The sequence below is a fragment of the Lonchura striata genome, chromosome 8, assembly GCF_046129695.1.
Source record: "Lonchura striata isolate bLonStr1 chromosome 8, bLonStr1.mat, whole genome shotgun sequence".
In the NCBI taxonomy this organism is placed as follows: domain Eukaryota; kingdom Metazoa; phylum Chordata; class Aves; order Passeriformes; family Estrildidae; genus Lonchura; species Lonchura striata.
This window is the reverse complement of record NC_134610.1, coordinates 1,814,488-1,834,996: the sequence shown is the minus strand read 5'-3', so window position 1 is coordinate 1,834,996 and position 20,509 is coordinate 1,814,488. Positions and strand designations below refer to the sequence as shown.

At 41.0% G+C, this 20,509-nt stretch overlaps 1 protein-coding gene across 1 annotated transcript; it reads left to right on the top strand.

Annotated features, from left to right (window-relative positions):
* The first annotated feature begins 79 nt into the window (after positions 1–79).
* Positions 80–20,127, top strand: TNFAIP6 (TNF alpha induced protein 6). Its single transcript, XM_077784838.1, has 6 exons — positions 80–216; positions 8,791–8,928; positions 10,427–10,588; positions 15,585–15,813; positions 18,214–18,254; positions 19,985–20,127. The coding sequence occupies exons 1-6, from the start codon at positions 123–125 to the stop codon at positions 20,125–20,127; spliced, it is 807 nt and encodes a 268-aa protein (XP_077640964.1). The 5' UTR covers positions 80–122.
* Positions 20,128–20,509: the final 382 nt, after the last annotated feature.

The following is a 20,509-nucleotide window of genomic DNA, read 5'->3' as shown; positions in this document are numbered from 1 at the left end:
GCCCCGCTGACCTCAGAGCTGAGCTCTCTATTTAAGATCTGGCTGCCAGATGTTGCGGGAGGATCGGGGCAGCTGCCGAGGCAGAGCCGGGGAAATTCCAGCCCCTGCTGCCTGGCCCGGAGATGATCGCGCCGCTGCTCTTCGGGGCGCTGCTGTGCCAGCAGGCTGCAGCCTGGGGCTTCAGGGATGGAGTTCTGCACAACTCCATCTGGCTAGGTAAGGAACCATCCCTCCTCACCCATCCTGCGCTGAAATTTGTTGGATTCTCCTTACCTGAGTAGCGGCTGTCCCTTTTCACAACCTTACTATTTGTCACTGAACTGCAGGAAAAGGTATTTATTGATTTAAAAGGTAATTAGAGAACATTTCATCTCAACGTTATTTTCCTGCAGCAGGAGGTAAGGTCAAAGCTGCGTTCATTAAATAACAGGGGCTTTGTTTTGAGGGAAAACGAGCCCGAAAAGAAACATTTGCCAAAGGAATGAATTACTTGCTGCGCGAACATGCTTCCCATGCCTGGGGTCCTGCCTGGGAAATGAAATTATTTGGAAATAACAGCGATGATATTTCCTGGCTCTCGGGAGAGGTGCAGAAATGGGGATGTTGGTTTGTTCGCGGAAAGATTCCAAATGGGCAAGACAAAAACGCTGCGGGGATGGTTTCTGGTACCTCCAAGAGCTCTGAGGGTTCTTTTCTAGTAATTGCAATTACCCAATTAGCACAGAGCTGGCTCAGCACAGAGCCTGCCCCCCAGTGCTCTGTTCTCCAGAATAATCCCTCCAAATCCTCCATCCCCCGGAGAATGTTGGATTTCCCTGAGGATTTCCAGGAATCCCTGGAGCTGGCTGGGCTCAGGTGTCTCCAGCCCCTCTCAGAGGATTCTGCAGAGCACCAGGAGCACAAATCATCACATAAATTATCTTTTTTTTTCCATTTGGCTGCACATTTTTAATGACTCCTCCATTCCCCCAAACCTTCCTCTTGTGCCTCGCAGCTCAGGTGGGGAGGGCTCCAGGAAAGAGCAGCTCGGCAGCTCCAGCTCCAAAATTTGGGATAACAGCTCCATGAACTGATGTCAAATGGAAGGGAAATCTTTTAAAACCCTTCCAAATCCCCCATAGAATATTGGGCATTTCCCTGAGGATTTCAGGAATCCCTGGAGCTGGCTGGGCTCAGGTGTCTGCAGAGCACCATGAGATAAATCATCACTGAAATTATCTTTTTTTTTTCCATTTGGCTGCACATTTTTAATGACTCCTCCTTCCCCCCAATCCTGCCTCTTGTCGGGAGGGCTCCAGGAAAGAGCAGCTCGGCAGCTCCAGCTCCAAAATTTGGGATAAAAGGCGCTCATTTGAGCAGCTCCATGAACTGATGTCAAATGGAAGGAAAATCTTTAAAAACCCTTCCAAATCCCCCTTGGAATGTTGGATTTCCCTGAGGATTTCAGGAATCCCTGGAGCTGCTGGGCTCAGGTGTCTGCAGAGCACCAGGAGCACAAATCATCCCAGAAATTATCTTTTTTTTTTTTTTTCCATTTGGCTGCACATTTTTAATGGCTCCTCCTTCCCCCCCCAAAGTCGGACTTTTTTGGAGCAGCTCCGTCTCTGCCGCTCCAAAATTTGGGATCACGGTGCTCATTTGAGCAGCTCCATGGATTGAAGTCAACTGGAAGAAAAATCTTTTAAAATTATTGCAAATGGAGCAGCTGTGTGCTAATTGGAACGCGTGATAAAAATTCTGTTTGGCTGCACCTCTAAACATTGAGCAGGAGAATAAATAAAAATAAACCAGGGGGTAAAAACCCTGATGGTTTTCTCTAAACAAACAAACCAAAATAGAAATGCACCATCTTGGGTAGGTGCAGCAAGAACAATTCTGGAACGAACCGGTGAGTGGAATTCAGCGATTCTGTATATAAACGAAGATAAAATAGGTAAATTCACAGCCATCCAGTTCGTGCTTCTCGGCATCTAAAATAAAATAAATTGAATAGTAAAGGAAGTAAATTCAGGGACATCTGAGCTTTGCTTTTCTCCCCTTCTGATAAAGAACCAAACTCAAAATTCAGGAAAAATTTCCATTTTACCTTTTTCCTCCACAAAACCGTGCTGTGCATAAATAGCTCAACATGTAAAATATATAAATATAAACACCAAATTTCATATATAATATATAATATATAATATATAATTTATAATATATAGTGTGTAATGTGTAATATATAATTTTTATCTATAAGATTATATATCTATAATTTTTATTTTATTATATATTTTATATTGCATATAATACACTATAAAATATAATATACAATGACTATATCATATTTAATATATCATATATTGTATAATATTTAATACAGAAAATATATGTATATATTACATATTACAAATTACATTACATATTATACATTATGTATTATATATCATAGATCCAATACCATATATAATTATATAAAAATATATTAATATGTTCTATATGTTAAAAATAAAAATCATTTAGGTGTAATTTCTTAATTGGAGAGCTTATCCTTAAAAAACCTTGTAGAGAGAAAGAAAAACCTCAATTTTTAGTGTGTTAGAGTGAAGTGCTGCAGAACTCAGGGTTTGTGAGACTGTGAGACATAGATAAGAACTAATAAACGAATAAAGTGAAATATTCCTCTTTATTCAGCATTTATCATCAGTCTCATTCATATTGCACGTACTTTATTGGCCAAATGTTTAAAGGTTTAGCATATCCTAATATGTATAGAGCAAGGTGGAGGTTTTAGGGTGGAGGCACCTTCTTCTCCATGGGTTTGGGTGGTTTTGTGTAATTAAATAAAAAAGTCCACATTGCGGGCATGGGTGGTTGGTTATTGTGTTAAAAATAAAAAAATAAAAAAAAATAAAAATAAAAATAAAAAAATAAAAATAAAAATAAAAATAAAAATATAAAAATAAAAATAATTTCTTAACTGGAGAGTTTATCCTTAAAAAGCCTTGTAGAGAGAGAGATAAACCTCTCTAGGTACAAATATGTGCAATTTGTGTGCCTGTGCCTGAAAATGTGGAGTGGAGGCACATCCAGAGCCATAAATTTGGAAATGAGGAGTGAGTTAACCCTCATTAACCTCGCTCGGAGTTCATCCTGCACAGCCCACCTGGAATTGAGGAGGGAGGGGGGAAACATGGCCAGTGCAATGTTTATTATTAACTGATTATTATTAACTGATTATAATTAACTGATTATAATTAACTGATTATAATTAACTGATTTATATGATTAACTGATTTATAATTAGCCAACACCATCAGTTAATGAGGATCTTCTGTCGGGTTCTGGGACCCCCAGAGAAACAGAGCACACACATGGTGTGTGATGGAGATTTCTCTCTCTCCCTACAAGGCTTTTTAAGGATAAACTCTCCAATTAAGAGATTACACCTAAATTATGTTTATTTTTTGGGCAGATGCCGTGTGTGTCTGTTTTTCCAAAGGTGTTTTGTCACACTGCAGAGGAACAAAAGGGATGGGAGCTGCTGCTCCTCTCAGGCTGGTGCTGCTGCAGACTGTGAAGGCCTGATCTCCCCAGCAATATGTCAATTATTTTGCTTTTTTTCTGCCCAGTTAAGGATTAAATGTGTGAGATGGGATTTCTTGTTGGGACTCAGATGTTTATTAGTTTTTATCTCTGTCACGGTCCCACAAACCCTGAGTTCTGCAGCACTTCAACAAACTAAAAATGGAGTTTTCTCTCTCTCTCTCTACAAGGATTTTTAAGGATAAATCTCCATTTAAGAAATTACACCTCAATTATTTTTATTTTTAACCCAATAACCAACCACCCATGGCCAGCAATGTGGGCTTTTTTATTTAATTACTCAAAACCACCCAAAGCTATGGAGAAGGAGGAGAAGGAGAAGGAGAAGGAGAAGGAGAAGGAGAAGGAGAAGGAGAAGGAGAAGGAGAAGGAGAAGGAGAAGGAGAAGGAGAAGGAGGAGGAGGTAAAGAAGGATCAGCCTCCACCCTAAAACCTCAGCACAGAAATCTGAAATTCTGCAAAACCTGCTGCCTGTCCATGGTGACATTCCAGCAGAAAGAGGGGGGAGATACCTTTAGAGGGATAAAATCTGAAAACAATATTGCCAGGTGGAAAAAAAAAACCCAAAACCAACTAAAAATGGTGAGATTTTAGAGAGCTCAGGGAATACAATCACTGCTTTCCAGTCCCCTTCCCTGGGCTCTGCATTCCAGGCTTCCAGCCCAATGATTGATATTTTTCATGCCCAGAACTAAGAAAAAACTCTTGCAAAATTAAAAACTTTCAGAAGTTTGAACCTCAGAAATTCTTTAGAACTTTTGTCACCGGCCCCTGTCCCTCACACTGTGCTTTAAATTCATCAATATTGTGGATTCTCTAAGAAAATCAACACCAGTTTCTGTGCCTCACACATTTCCAGGACCATTTCTTGTTGCCTTCTGCAGATCCTTCCCCAGTCTGATAAACATGGAAAGAAAATAATCCCAACTTTTTAAATTCTCATCTGAGAAATGTGGGAAATCGATTTACAGATAATTAAATTACACTTATAAGGTATTGTAATTAAAAATTAGTTTCTAATTGTAACAACGTGAATTATAACATCTGTATTGTCTCACCCTTCTCATGAGACTGAAAATAGAAAAAAAGTTTTTAAAACATTTGAGTTTTAAAACATTTGAGTCTGAGTCAGAAAAGGGCACAATCCAACAAGAAAGAGTAAAACCATAATTTTTACCTTGAGCAGAGTATCAGCTTTTTTCTCATTTGCACCTGTAACAGTTAAACTACAAATATTGCAGTTAAAATAAAAATATCTGCAGGCAGGCCCAGCACTGGGCTGCTTCCTGGGGGATTCCCCAGCCCTGCATTCCCACCACAGAATGAGCTGATTGCTCTTGATTTCTCATGAGCTTAGCCATGACAGATTGCTGAGTGACTGAAAACTAATATTTCCTGTGACTAAATCAAAAGTTATGCTTGGTTTTTGGGTTTTTTTGGTTTTTTTTTTTTGCTTTGCTTGCCTTTAGCCACGCAGATTTGCCAATCTGCCAACCTCAACCAAATGTTTGGGCAACTTTGGCTGAAGCTTCAGGTTTAAAAACCAACTGTTTGTCCAAGGTGGCCCCCAAAAAACCACTTTCCACCTGTTTGGTTGGTGTGCCAACTTTTGGGATGTTTAGCCAATCCCAAAAGATATTTAAAAAAGCTGTATCGGGCACATTTATGGGATTATTCCCAAATAATCTCTGGATTCTGGTGGATGCATGGGAACAGTGGGTCCCTCACCTTCCCAAGGCATCTTCAGAGCCTCAGGAATTAGAGATCCTTGGCTCTGTGCACACGACCTGCTGTGCCAAATTGAATTATACAGGGATTTTTTATGCCAATTATACAGGGAAAGATCCACCTTTAGTCAAGGATGTTACTCCCTTTCACAGCATATTTAAAAATCAGACCTCATGAATGAATTCCTATGAATAAATTCTTAATTAAAAAGGAGTTTATTGTACTAGAACCTGCCACACTCCCCCATTTTTAGGCTCCTTCAGGAGGGTTTTTTCGTGGAGGATCTGTTGCCCTGTGCCAGGGATGCTGCAGAAGGAGGTTCTCCCTCTCCTCAGAGTGCTGCCAGCAATAGAATTTATTCATCTGGGCACAAAAACCACCCTGGCAAACATCAGCCTGTGTCTGCTAAGGGCTCTCACCATTCCCAACCACAATTCAGTGGCTTTTTGGAAAAAAAAACCCAGCCAAAAGCACCGACCCCAAGCGTGTCCCTAGAAAATCCATCCTTTATTTTTAAGCTGCAGATAACTACTGTAAAAATGCTGCCTGCTTTCCATCTTTCCTCAGCCCCGTTGGCTGGGCAGAGCTGCAAACAGCAATTCCTCTCAGATTCTGCTAAATATAAGTGAGACCTAAACAAAAAAAAAAAAAAAAAAAAAAAAATCCCTCAGATGAGAAATGCAGATTGCTGCAAGACAGATTTCCATACATATGGCACCAGACAAGTGCAACACGCAAAGATTGCAAAACTTGTAGCAGCCCTGGCAGATTCTAGGTTTCCTTGGAAAGCTGTTTTGTCTCGGAATTGCCACGGCAAAGTCAAAAATAATGAAGAAATTGCTTTAATTTTCCGTGCAGCAGAAATGTCAGCCAGCAATTGTTCTGGTCCTGCCCTTTGTGACACACGCTCGGATATTTTTATTTGACATTTTCCCCCCTCTCCTTTCATTTCTGCCTCTCCTCTAGCCAAGTAGCTGTGATTTCACTTCTCTGGAAATGCAAAACAAAGCTCTGATTCATCTTCCAGAGGCTCTGGGAGTCCCAGGCAGAAGGATGCTGTGATGGGGATCCAGGAGGAGCTTCCTGAGCCAGCCAGGGCTGGGGATGCTGACTCCAAACTGCTCCCAAATCCCTGCCCTGGGAGCATCCTGGGAGCCTCCCCAGCTCCTGCTGATTTTCTGCTCTTCAAAACCCTTCCAAGCAAGGACTTGATCTGTTTTAAACTTCTCCCACCCCAAAATCCTACATTTGGGGGGTCACACACAACCCTGTGGGTGTCACAAACACTCTTTTTGGGTGTCACAAACACTCTTTTTTGGGTGTCACCCACATGATGCCTTTTTGGGCTATCAAAAAACAGAATGAAGGGAATAAAAAGCAATTGTATTTCTTGAAGAGCCTTCAGGCACATTGAGGGCAGACAAAGCCCCCAGGGGCCACACCCAAAAGTGGATGGTGGCTCATGGCTTTTCACACTTTTATCATTTTGGTCCATTTGCATATTGGAGGTTGATCTGTTCCAATTCCAGCTTCATCTCTCAAAGTCATTGACACCAAATTTGCTCCCTCCCAACTCACTTGTTTTTTCCATCAATTGCCAGGCCTGGAGAGGAATTGTTGTGTCTGCCCAAAATGGGAAAGCAGCAGCTCACACTGAATATGGAGATTGGAGTTATGCACTAAAGAAACGCAGGTTACAAATACATGAAAAATGTAAGAGCTAAAATTTGCAGGGATCACACACATCCACCCTTTTGGGTCACACACAGCCCTGTGGGTGTCACAAACACTCTTTTTGGGTGTCACACACATCCCTGTGGGTGTCACCCTCATCCCTTTGTGGTCAGCAGGGCTGAGCTTTCCTGACACTTCCTGCATGGCACAGCTGAACATTTCCTCTTCACCTGTGTTCTAGATACAGGTGAAATTAAAATATTGGCTTTAAATGAATGGCTTTTTGCAAATGTTAAACTAGATTTTATATGTATCATGTTAAAGTAACTTGGTTATAAAGCTATCGGTTTTATTTCTGTTGTTGATTAAGCTTAGACATAGTAGTAAAATTGCTATATCAATGTGTTGAATTCTCTAAGAAAAGCAATAATTTTCTACTTAGATAAAATAACATCCAGTGAACATATAAAAAAGACACCTACTACAAATATGCCAACTATCAACACTCACTGTCTGAAGACAGTGTAGACCAAGGCCCAAAAATTAGAGGTGATAAAAATAAACCAAAAAAACCGCATACTCTAAAAAACAGACCCAAAAAAGAACCACAATAAACAATTCTTAAAACATGTAAGCTAGTTTAGGAAAAAAGTTTACTATGAATATGTGAGTTATGTAAGGATAGAATGTAAAATACGTTCAGCTCAAAACCCATGTCAGAGTCAGATTTGGGGCTGTACCCCTGATCCCAGAGCTCTCAATAAAAGCTCCTGCATGGAATCACATCCTGTGATGATGTGTGTTCCTAAACAATGTAAATTTAATAATTAATATATAAGCTATATAACGATAGAATCTAAAATACGTTCAGTTCAAGAGCCGTGTCAGAGCCAGATTTGGGTCTGTACCCCTGATTCAGGAGCCTAAGGAAGATCACAAGAAACTCATTTCAATGAATACAATAGAACAATATAAGTTTAATAATGAATATGTAAGCTATATAAGGATAGAATACAAAATACGTTCAGCTCGAGAGCTGTGTCAGAGTCAGATTTGGGGCTGTACCCCTGATCCCAGAGCTCTCAATAAAAGCTCCTGCATGGAATCACATCCCGTGATGATGTGTGTTCCTAAACAATGTAAATTTAATAATTAATATGTAAGCTATATAATGATAGAATATAAAATACGTTCTGCTTGAGAGCCACATCGGAGTCAGATTTGGGTCTGGATCCCTGATTCAGGGGCCTAAGGAAGATCATGAGAAACTCATGGTTGAATAAAGTCAATAAATACAATAGAACAAGATTATATATCTATATATATATACATATATATATAGATATATAATCTTGTTCTATTGTATCTATATATATATACATATATATATATATATATAATTTTAATAATGAATATGTAAGTTATATAAGGATATAATATATAAGGATAGAATATAAAATACAGCTCAAAAGCCGCGTCGGAGTCAGATTTGGGGCTGGACCCCTGATTCCAGAGCTGTCAATAAAAGCTCCTGCATGGAATCATATCCTGTGATGAGGTGTGTTCCTAAACAATGTAAAGTTAATAATTAATGTGTAAGTTATATAATGATAGAATGTAAAATACGTTCTTCTTGAGAGCCACATCGGAGTCAGATTTGGGGCTGGACCCCTGATCCCAGAGCTCTCAATAAAAGCTCCTGCATGGAATCATGTCCTGTGCTTCTGGATGTTCCTGAATGTTAACCCTGGGATCTGACCCTTTGTCCCTCTTTGTGTCCCCCGTGTCCCCTGTCCCCTGCAGAGCGGGCGGCCGGCGTGTACCACCGCGAGGCGCGCTCCGGCAAGTACCGGCTGACCTTCGCCGAGGCCAGGGCCGTGTGCGAGTACGAGGGAGGGCGCCTGGCCACGCTGCAGCAGCTGGAGGCAGCGCGGAAAATAGGTCTGGAGAACCTCGGGGATCCTCCTCAGGGCGCCCACAGGGCTGTTGGCGTCTCTGTTCCAAGTCTGGGGCTCTTCGGAAACGTCGCGGGGTTTTGCACCAGCTGCCTGCTTGGTCAGGAGGAGGATGAGGGCCAGATTGTCCCCAACCTTCCAGAGAGAATTCCCAATTCCCAATCTCCCAGCCATCCCTGCCCCCTGGCAGTGGGAGCCATTCCCTGGCTCCTGTCCCTCCATCCTTGTCCCCAGTCCCTCTCCAGCTCTCCTGGAGCCCTTCAGGCCCTGCCAGGGGCTCTGAGCTCTGCCTGGATCCTTCCCTTCTCCAGGGGAACATTCCCGGGGCTCTGAGCTCTGCCTGGATCCTTCCCTTCTCCAGGGGAACATTCCCGGGGCTCTGAGCTCTGCCTGGATCCTTCCCTTCTCCAGGGGAACATTCCCGGGGCTCTGAGCTCTGCCTGGATCCTTCCCTTCTCCAGGGGAACATTCCCGGGGCTCTGAGCTCTGCCTGGATCCTTCCCTTCTCCAGGGGAACATTCCCGGGGCTCTGAGCTCTGCCTGGATCCTTCCCTTCTCCAGGGGAACATTCCCAGCTCTCCCAGCCTGGCTCCAGCCCTGGGAGCATCTCCTTGACCTCCTCTGGACTTGCTCCAACCACTTCTATTCCCATCAAGATATTTTCTGTGCTTGGAGGTGAAAAGTGGAGCTGAGTGAGGGCTCCCCTGCATTTCCAGCTGATTCCTAAGAATCTCCTCATTCATTCAGATCTCTGGGAAAACAATGGAAAATATCCTCCACTCCAGACATTTTTTCACCCTGCTGTTGAGTCAGAAGCTGGCTCCCAGCAGCAGCACATGTGAAAAGGGTGCTTTTGTTTCTTCTGAGGAGCTCCAGGCCCTAAGATGCCACAAATATGTTCCAGTTCCTCTCCACGAAAACATTGGATGGGTCTCTACAACATTGCATTCTTTGGCTACTGGCGTTAAGTTCTCAGCCACAGAATGCATTAAAGGGATCTTTTTGTTTGGCAAGAAATCCTCGAGGCATTTCAGGTATTTAAATTTAAATTGAAAGTGTTTTAAGCAAATGCTTGGGGATTTTAGCTGTCTGTAGTGTGTTTTATTTATTTTTAGAACTTAACGCTGAGAGCCCTTGAGATGGGACTGAGTAAATTTGTCTGACTTCAAAAGGGAAGCAGAGAACACCCTTGGAAAACTCATCCAATGCATAATTGGATTACAAGTGCTGGTAGAGCACTTAAACCTGACTGTGCAGTACATCTGCATGTGATTTGGGGCTTCAGATGAAGAACCAGTAATCGCATTGTGGAGAACACAATTCAATTTTACCCTCTGCATTTAAAATTATCCTCTCAACATCCTGCCCTCGGGTGTAGCTCAGTTTCTACCAGGCCAATTCCACCCAGGTCACTGAGCGAGGCTTTGTGGAATAAGAGCAGCCCAGGAGTGATCATTTTCTGACTCGTTTTCCCTCTGCTGCAGGTTTCCACGTGTGTGCTGCTGGCTGGATGGCCAAGGGCAGAGTTGGGTATCCCATTGTAAAAGCTGGAGCCAACTGTGGCTTTGGCAAGACTGGGATTGTCGATTATGGAATTCGCCTCAACAGGAGCGAGAGGTGGGACGCCTACTGCTACAACCCCAACGGTGAGGAGCAGCCACAGGGCTGTCCTTCTGTCCCCTCCTGTCCTCTCCTGTCCCCTCCTGTCCCCTTCTTTCATCTCCTGTCCCCTCCTGTCCTCTCCTGTCCCCTCCTGTCCTCTCCTGTCCTCTCCTGTCCCCTCCTGTTCTCTCCTGTCCCCTTCTGTCCTCTCCTGTCCTCTCCTGTCCTCTCCTGTTCCCTTCTGTCCTCTCCTGTCCTCTCCTGTCCTCTCCTGTCCCCTCCTGTCCTCTCCTGTCCTCTCCTGTTCCCTTCTGTCCTCTCCTGTCCTCTCCTGTCCTCTCCTGTCCCCTCCTGTTCTCTCCTGTTCCCTTCTGTCCTCTCCTGTCCCCTTCTGCATTTAACCCACGATTTATCTGAATAATCCAAGGGCTTTCTGCCCATAATCTGAGGTATTCTGCCTGAAACAGGGTAAATTTTGGGTAAAACCTTCTTTTCTTTTTTGGTCTGAGATACAACAGCTCTGAAAATGAACGCCCTGCCTGGGACTGGCATTCTTTGGAGGAACTGGGAGAAATTCCTAGGGAGGAATTGTTCCCTGGGAGGGTGACAGGCCTGGCACAGGTGCCCAGAGCAGCTGGGGCTGCCCCTGGATCCCTGGCAGTGCCAAGCCAGGCTGGACAGGGCTTGGAGCACCTGGGGCAGTGGGAGGTGTCCCTGCCATGGCAGGGATGAGTTTTAATGTCCTTTTCCATCCAGACCATCCAGTGATATTGTAAATGTAGGTGAACCTAATGGGAAGAAATGATGATGTCTGACTTAGTTCAGAAGGCTGAATTATTTTTTTATTATAACTATGTTAAACTACATACTACTTTCTCTGACTCTATCTCTCACACAACCCGTGATTTTCTCACAGGAGTTTAGATATAATTAAATTAGATCAGCTATTAGACTCAAGCAATCCTCACTAAAATTCAATCAAGCACTCGCTCCAGGTAAACAATTCCCTAAACCCATTCTACATAAGAAAAACAAGGAGCAGAAATAGAAATTGTTTTCTCTTTTATTTCTCTCTGTGCACCTCTATAAAAAGCCTTGAGAAGGAGAGAAATGTGCTTGCCAGGCTGTAACTCTGTGATTGTCTGCGAGAAGCTCCCAGCAGAGCTCTGGGTGTCATTAGAGGAGAAGTGGCTCTCCAGAGCAGCTCAGAGCCCCAGCACAGACATCATCCCCATCCCCTGCTCTGGAGCTGACCACAGCACCCACTGGTGTGGGACTCAGATTCAGTCAAAGGAAGAAACGAGAGTTTCCAGCCAGGCAAAAGCCTGGGAAAGAGCTGGGAAAGAATGTAAATAATTCTTTATCTCTCTTGTTGTTCACATTGTTTATGGTTAAGTTCTATCACTGTGCATCAAGCACTGCACACCAATGGGTTGAGGTGTTTTCACTTCAAGACCAATGGATTTGATCCTTGCGAAGCTCTGTATAAAAGAGCAGGGTATTTTGAATAAATTGGAGTTTTACTCTCAGCAGCCTTCTGATTAGAGACTTCTCATTCCCATCCTGCCTCCACAGCGACACACTGGTGTGGCCACTGGTGGCTTGGGACAGGGACAGGACAGGGACGGGGACAGGGATGGGGACAGGGACAGGGATGGGGACAGGGACAGGGACAGGGACAGGGCCAGGGCAGAGGTGGCCCCAGGAAGGGCAGCAAAGCTCAGCTGGGCCCTGCTGCTGCTCCCAGCACACGGCAGAGGCCGTGAGCTCTGCACAGCTGTGCACATTTTGTTTGTGCTCCCAGGGCTGGGCTTGTTTGTGTTCATCAAATAGCTCTGCGGGGTGGGGGCCCGGCCCAGATGTTCACACAGAGCTGCAGAGAGCTCCTGCCCTCGCAGTTTTGGTGTGGGATTGTTCCTCACAGAATCCCAGAATCCCAGAATAATGAGGTTGGAAGAGACTTCCAAGATCATCAAGTCCAACCTATGCCCTAACACCACAACTAGACTATAGCACCAAGTCCTATGTCCAGGCTTTTTTTAAACACACCCAGAGATGGTGATTCCACCACCTCCCTGGGAAGACAATTCCAGTATTTTATTATTCTTTCAGTGAAAAATTTTTTCCTAATGTCCAACCTGCACCTTCCCTGACGTAGCTGAGACTGTGTCCTCTGGGGCTCGGGGAGCTGCTGTGCAGCTCCCTCAGGGCACAGGAGGAAAGCAGAGCTGCCAAAATTGCAGAGGCACGAGCCTGCAGCCCGGCAGGGATTCTCGGGGCTGTGCAGCCTGGCAGGAACAACAGCACTGAGGGGACAGAGACAAAGCCCCGGCAGAAATGAGCCTGAGCTCTGCCCCAGGAGGCCCAAGAGGTCAAGAGGGACTTGTGGAATGGTTGGGGTGTTTGAAATTTCATCCCAGCTAACAGTGATCGTGGAGTGGTGGAATAGGTTGGGTTGGAAGGAACCTTAAAGCCCATCCAGTGCCAGCCCTGCCATGGCAGAGACACCTCCCCTGTCCCAGGCTGCTCCAGGCTAGCCTTGGGCACTGCCAGGGATCCAGGGGCAGCCCCAGCTGCTCTGGGAATTCCAGCCCAATTCCCAATCTCCCACCCATCCCTGCCCTCTGGCAGTGGAAGCCATTCCCTGGCTCCTGTCCCTCCATCCCTTGTCCCCAGTCCCTCTCCAGCTCTCCTGGAGCCCTTCAGGCCCTGCCAGGGGCTCTGAGCTCTGCCTGGATCCTTCCCTTCTCCAGGGGAACATTCCCGGGGCTCTGAGCTCTGCCTGGATCCTTCCCTTCTCCAGGGGAACATTCCCGGGGCTCTGAGCTCTGCCTGGATCCTTCCCTTCTCCAGGGGAACATTCCCGGGGCTCTGAGCTCTGCCTGGATCCTTCCCTTCTCCAGGGGAACATTCCCGGGGCTCTGAGCTCTGCCTGGATCCTTCCCTTCTCCAGGGGAACATTCCCGGGGCTCTGAGCTCTGCCTGGATCCTTCCCTTCTCCAGGGGAACATTCCCGGGGCTCTGAGCTCTGCCTGGATCCTTCCCTTCTCCAGGGGAACATTCCCAGCTCTCCCAGCCTGGCTCCAGAGGGGCTCCAGCCCTGCAGCAGCTCCGTGGCTCCTCTGGAATCTCTCCAGCAGCTCCAGGAGTTTCTTGTGCTGCTGTCCCTGAGTTCTCCAGGTGCTGGAGTGGACTGAGCTGGGAAGTTCTGGGCTCAAGGACAATGTACAAACTCAGGGGTTTCATCCATTCATCCTGTGCCCTGAATACCCTGACACAGCAGCTCCCTCTCCCCAGCTCTAAACTGGGATAAATCCTAAATTCAGGCAGGAATTCCCAGTTGGGTCAGCCCCACTGTCAGGGAGCTGGCAAAGTCCAAATGGCCACTGGATCAGAGCAGGAGTGGTTTCATCCCGAAGGGAATGTGGAGCAGCAGGAACAGCAGGAGTACAACAGCAGGTCTGTGATCACGGGCTGGTTTCTGTTTGAGACACTCTTGCAAGAGGTTTTCTGAAGAAGAAAGGATGAAATCTGAGTGTCGGTGTGATGTGCAAGTACAGCTGTAAAACTTGAGAGAGCCAGAAATCCCAAATGCCTTTCACATAAAACACAGCTCTGGCCCCAAACCCCCTGAAGGCAATGAAAGTTTTGCAGTGAATTCAGTGAGGTTTGGATCACGCCTCCTGCTTCCAAAATATCTCCTTCCAAAAGCTGGGTGTCCAGGTTTGAAAAGCCAGGTGTCTGCTGAGGAAGGCGGGAGCCTACCTTGAAATGGAGAATGTAAATCCCCTTCCTCTGAATTATTATCATTTTGAAATGAAGGGGCTCTCGTGCAAAGATGTGGGAATAGGAATAACAGTTCTTTACTAGGGAAACTAAAAATAAAAATGCAATAGTACAAACCAAAAAACCAACACTGGCAGAGTCAGAAAAGGCCCTGACTCCCTGTGGGTCAGGGAGGTGGCAGCAGTCCCATTCCATGGTGACTGCAGCCCTCCTGCAGTGCCAGAGCCTTTTGGTCATTGAACCCAAATATTGCTCTGATTTTTAAGAGTGTTAAGTTTTCTTTGATAATTCTCCTTACAATATATAGAATTCTGAAAGTGGCAGTGGATTGGAGGATGAAATTGCCACCTCTCCAACCACACTGGTCAAACCAACAGCCCATCAATTCTCTCCTCTCACTAAAAAGAACAGAAAACAATCATTATTTACATGAACAGTGCGTGAGAACTGCAGTAGAAATATGTAAACGTTATCAGAAGGCTAAAGAAGATTCATGAGAACTTTAAAACTCTCAAAAGAACTATAAAAGAAAACTTAGCACTTTTAAAAATCAGGGCAACACCCAAACAACCTTCACCAGAATCCAATCCAGCAATCACTCCAGGTAAAGAATGTCCACACCACATTGCACATGGGGAAAACAACAGAGTAGAGATAAAGATTGTTTTCTCTTCTCTCTGCTTCTCCTGAGAGACAGAATTGTTTCTCTGTCCAGAGAATGGGAATGCCACCCACCTGACAGCAGCAGAAACCTCAGCAGCTGTCACTGTGCAGGTGGACAGAGCACAGACACACACTGTGCAGGGACAGCAGTGGCTGCTGCTGCTTTATTCCAAATTATTCTCAAATTTTACACCCTTAAAAAGCATGGTGGTAAGCCATTAGTTACATTATATTCATTGGACAAAGCAATAGCTTGTATTTTATTGTATTTTATTGGTACAAAGCAGTTAACCACAATAATGATTTAGGAGCTTACAACAAAACTCTAAGGGACGAATGCTGCTCGCTAAGGCTGCAAATATCCCGTACGTGTCTGTTTTATTGGTTTCCATGCTAACAGCCTTGATTTCTTCCTTGCCGCGGATAAATTCCTATTTTATCAACTTCTCCCGCTGCTAACTCGGTTGTTCAGCCTGCAGAGCAGCCGCTGAGCCCGTCCACGAGCAGCTTTCTCCCGTGGATGCTCGCCCGCGATTCCTCCAGATGCCCAGAACCCGGGCCGGAATTAAAAGCTCCACTCTCGTGCTTTAGGCAAAGAGTGCGGAGGGGTTTTCACGGACCCCAAGCACGTCTTCAAATCGCCGGGCTACCCCCGGGAGTACGAGAACGAGCAGGTTTGCTACTGGCACATCCGCGTCACCTACGGGCACCGGATCCACCTGCAGTTCCTGGACTTCGACGTGGAGGAGGACGCGGCGTGCCTGGCCGACTTCTTGGAGGTCTACGACAGCTACGACGACGTGAGCGGCTTCGTGGGCAGGTGGGGCAAGGCCGGGCGCGGGAGCCGGGCCCAGGAAGGACGCTGCTGGGAAATGGGAAATGGGAAATGGGACATTCATGCTGGGAATGGAATGGCAGAGATCGGATATGATATATATATATAATATATCGTATATAATGGATTATATGCTATATATATATAACATGTGACATATCATATATCATATATCATATATCATATATAATGCATGTAATGTATCATGTATAATATACAATATACAATATACAATATATAATATATAATATAAAATATATAATATATAATATATAATATATAATATATAATATATAACATATAACATATAACATATAACATATAATATATAATATATAATATATAATATATAATATATAACATATAATATATAATAAATATATAATAAATATATAATAAATATATAATATATAATATAAAATATATAATATATAATATATAATATATAATATATAACATATAACATATAATAAATAATAGATAATAAATAATAGATAATATATTAGATAAAATAGATTAGATATAATAGATTATATATTAGATATAATAGATAATATATTATATATATTAGAATATATAATATATAATGTTTAATATATTATATATATTAGAATATATAATATATAATGTTTAATATATTATATATTATATATTATATAAATAATAGAATAGAATAGAATAGAATTAACATATTATCATCTATTAGATATTAGATATTAGATAGATAATAGATATTAGATATTAGATATTATCATATTATAGATAATACATTATATATTCTATAGTAGATATAATAAATATATACTATATAACATACAAAATGCAATATAAAATATATAGGATATGACATATACGGTATATTGCATAGTGTATATATAATATACTATATATAGTATATATATATAGTATATCATATATTCTATATATATACATTATATATAGTATAATGTATATATAATATATTGTATATGCCATGTAATATGTAGTATAGTAACTATACACCATATATTCTATATATTCTATATATTCTATATCCTATAATATATACTTTACATTTTATAATATATAATAATATACACAATACTTGATATATTGTATAGTATATATATTATATTATATATAACATGTAATATATATAGTGCAGTATACTATAAACTATATAGTCTATAGTCTATATTCTATAATATATATTTTATATTTTACATTATAATAATATACACAATACATGATATGTTGCATAGTATATATACTATATTATATATTCCATATAATATGTATAGTATAGTATACTATATATTTAAATATTATATATTATAAATACAGAAATAAACATTAAACATATATATATCAATATAAAATACTTACAAGAATAAAACGATTTTTGGAATGCTGTAAAGATCTGCAGAACTCATTGCAACCAAAGACTTAAAAAAAAATGTTTTTCTATATGTTTTTTATAAATTATTTTTCTTTAAAATGCTTCTTATTTTTTTAAACTTTCATAATTTTTTGTGGTTTTTTTATAACTAATTTTTCTCCTCAGTCTGCAAGACTTCTTAGTTCCTGCTTATCCCAATTCTCCAGGAAGTCTCAAACATTTGCATTTTGAGTTTCTTTTAATTGAGAGAGGTGTTAGACTGTTAACAAAAATATAAAATATATTTAATTGAAGTTGCAATCTGCCAAAGGTATTTTCTGACAATATCAGAAGAAGGGTTGAATTTCACCTCTCCTATTATTAATTCTCACTTTTTTTATTTTCAGTGCTTGTTTTACTTACCCTTTATCAGCCATATTTTTGCTGTATGAAGTAAAAATTGGATTTATTTGGAATTTGGAATTATTCCATAATTTGGAATGAAAATTAATCTTTTCCAGAAAATTAAGGCAATATTTCCAAAAAAATAAAGCAGAAAAAGTGCTAAAACCCCACTTTTCACACTCTTTTGCAAATTGTGCGCAGCAAAGCAAGGACTGAGTCCATTTTTGCTTTTAGGGATAATTAAAATTGATTTTTTTTTGGCAGTGTTGTTCCTCTCTTAGTCTTGGCTCACTCTTCCTTTCCTCAGCCTCTTGTGAATTGGCTTTTTTCCCTTTTTTCATTTATTTCCTGCAGATATTGAAACCTGCCTCCAATCCTACTGTGGGATGATGCCAGAAATTTCTTTAGGAAATTGCTTAAGCATAGAATTCCAATTAAATCAATTTATATTCTTAAATCAATTTATATTGTAAATACATTAAATATTAATATAATAATATTTAATATATAATTTATAATATAAATATACTACATATATATTTAATATCCCCTTGAGCCCCATGGAGCAGGGCTGTGCCATAATTCCATTAATTCCTTTAATCAAAATTTCATTTTTTTTCCAGGTTTTGTGGAGATGAGTTGCCAGATGACATCATTAGCACAGGTAATTTATTTTCACTCTTTGTAGGAAATCAAAAAGCCACTTAATTACTTAGAAATAAATGAAAATCAGTCTAATTAGAGGGAAGTGTTCCCTAAAAAAAACTTAAACCCTCAAAAAAAAAAAAAATCTGGAAAAAGTTAAAACCCAAAAATCGTATCTGAAAAATCTTAAGGACCCAAAAAATACACCTGAAAAACCCTTAAAACTCAAAAAAATACATTTTAAGAAAAAGCTAAAACCCCTAAAAAAGATATCTGGAAAAAGTTAATACCCCAAAAATATATATGGAAAAAATTTAAACCCCAAAATGTAGGTGAATAAAAATAAAAAATCCCCAAAATATATCTGAAAAAAATTTTTAAATCCCCCAAAGATATCTGAAAAAAATTAAACCCCAAAATATAGGTAAAAAAAAAAGAAAAATCTGCCAAATAGAGGAGAAAAAAATTTAAAATCCCCCAAAATAAATGGGAAAAAAATTAAAAGTACGCAAAAATATATGTGAAAAAAAATAACAATCTGCAAAAAATAGATCTGAAAAAAGAATTTCAAGACTTTTAAACCCAAACTAAATGTGAAAAATTTTAAAAATCCCACAAAATACAGGTGAAAAAAATTAAAAAACCCCAAAAATTTATGTGAAAAAAATTAAAACCCCCAAAATAGAGGTGACAAAAATTAAAAATCCCCAAAATATATGTGAAAAAAAAAAACCCACCCAAAATATAGGTGAAAAAAATTAAAAATCTCCCAAAATATATCTCAAAAAATTTTAAAATCCCCCAAAATAAATGCAAAAAAAAAAAAAAAATTAGAAGTACGCAAAAATATATGTGAAAATATTAACAATCTGCAAACTATATATCTAAAAATAGAATTTCAAGATTTTAAACCCAAACTAAATGTGAAAAATTTTAAAAATCCCACAAAATACAGGTGAAAAAAATTAAAAAACCCCAAAATAGAGGTGAAAAAAATGAAAAACCCCAAAATGTAGGTGAAAAAAATTTAAAATCCCCAAAAATATATCTGAAAAAATTTTAAAATCCCCCCACATAAATGTGAAAAAAATTAAAAGTACGTAAAAATATATGTGAAAATATTAATAATCTGCAAAATATATATCTAAAAATAGAATTTTAAACCCAAACTAAATGTGAAAAATTTTAAAAATCCCACAAAATACAGATGAGAAAAATTAAAAATCCCCAAAATATAGGTGAAAAAAATTAAAAACCCCAAAATATAGGTAAAATAAATTAAAAATCCCCAAAATATAGGTGACAAAAATTAAAAATCCCCAGAAATTTATGTGAAAAAAATTAAAAAAACCCCAAAATATAGGTGAAAAAAAATTAAAAACCCCAAAATATAGGTAAAATAAATTAAAAATCCCCAAAATATAGATGAAAAAAATTAAAAATCTGCCAAAATATATGCGAAAAAAAAAAAAAAACCCACCCAAAATATAGGTGAAAAAAATTAAAAATCCCCAGAAATTTATGTGAAAAAAATTAAAAACCCCCAAAATATAGGTGAAAAAAATTAAAAACCCCAAAATATAGGAAAAATAAATTAAAAATCCCCAATATAGAGGTGAAAAAAATTAAAAACCCCCAAAATATATGCGGAAAAAAAAAGAAAAAATCAAAATAATGCGGAATAGAAGTGAAGAAACAGAAGGGCCCGCGGGTCCGTGGCTGGGTGCACGAGTGGAATTGTCCCACCAGGGAACGTGATGACGCTGAAGTTCCTGACGGACGCCTCGGTGACCGCGGGCGGGTTCCAGCTCCGCTACTCGGCCCTGCCGCCCCCCAACGCCTCCGGCCCGGCCCGCGCCGCCTTCGCCGCCGGGAAGTTCGGGATTATGTGAGCGCAGCACGCCGGAGAGCCCCGGCCTCGCGTTGGGCGCCCAGGTGTTGGTGGAATTCCTCCTCCAAGACGTGGTTGCAGAGGAAATCCGCGTGGATGTGCTGTTGGGTCTTGAGGAGGTTATTGTGAGTTATCGAAAGGGTTGTCTTGGTCTGCGGCCTGGGTAGAGGTACACACACTGACATCCTCCCTGTCTGTGTCTTCTTCTCTTCCCACCCAGGGCTGCTGCTTTATTTTCTATGATATATTACATATTACGTGTTTATAGTTTTCCCTCAATACCCACTACATGTATTACAAAGTGCTTTTCTACTCTAAACCAATCCATAAGTGCCAACATCACCAAGAACATGGAGGTGAGGAAGAAGAAGGAGGAAGAACAG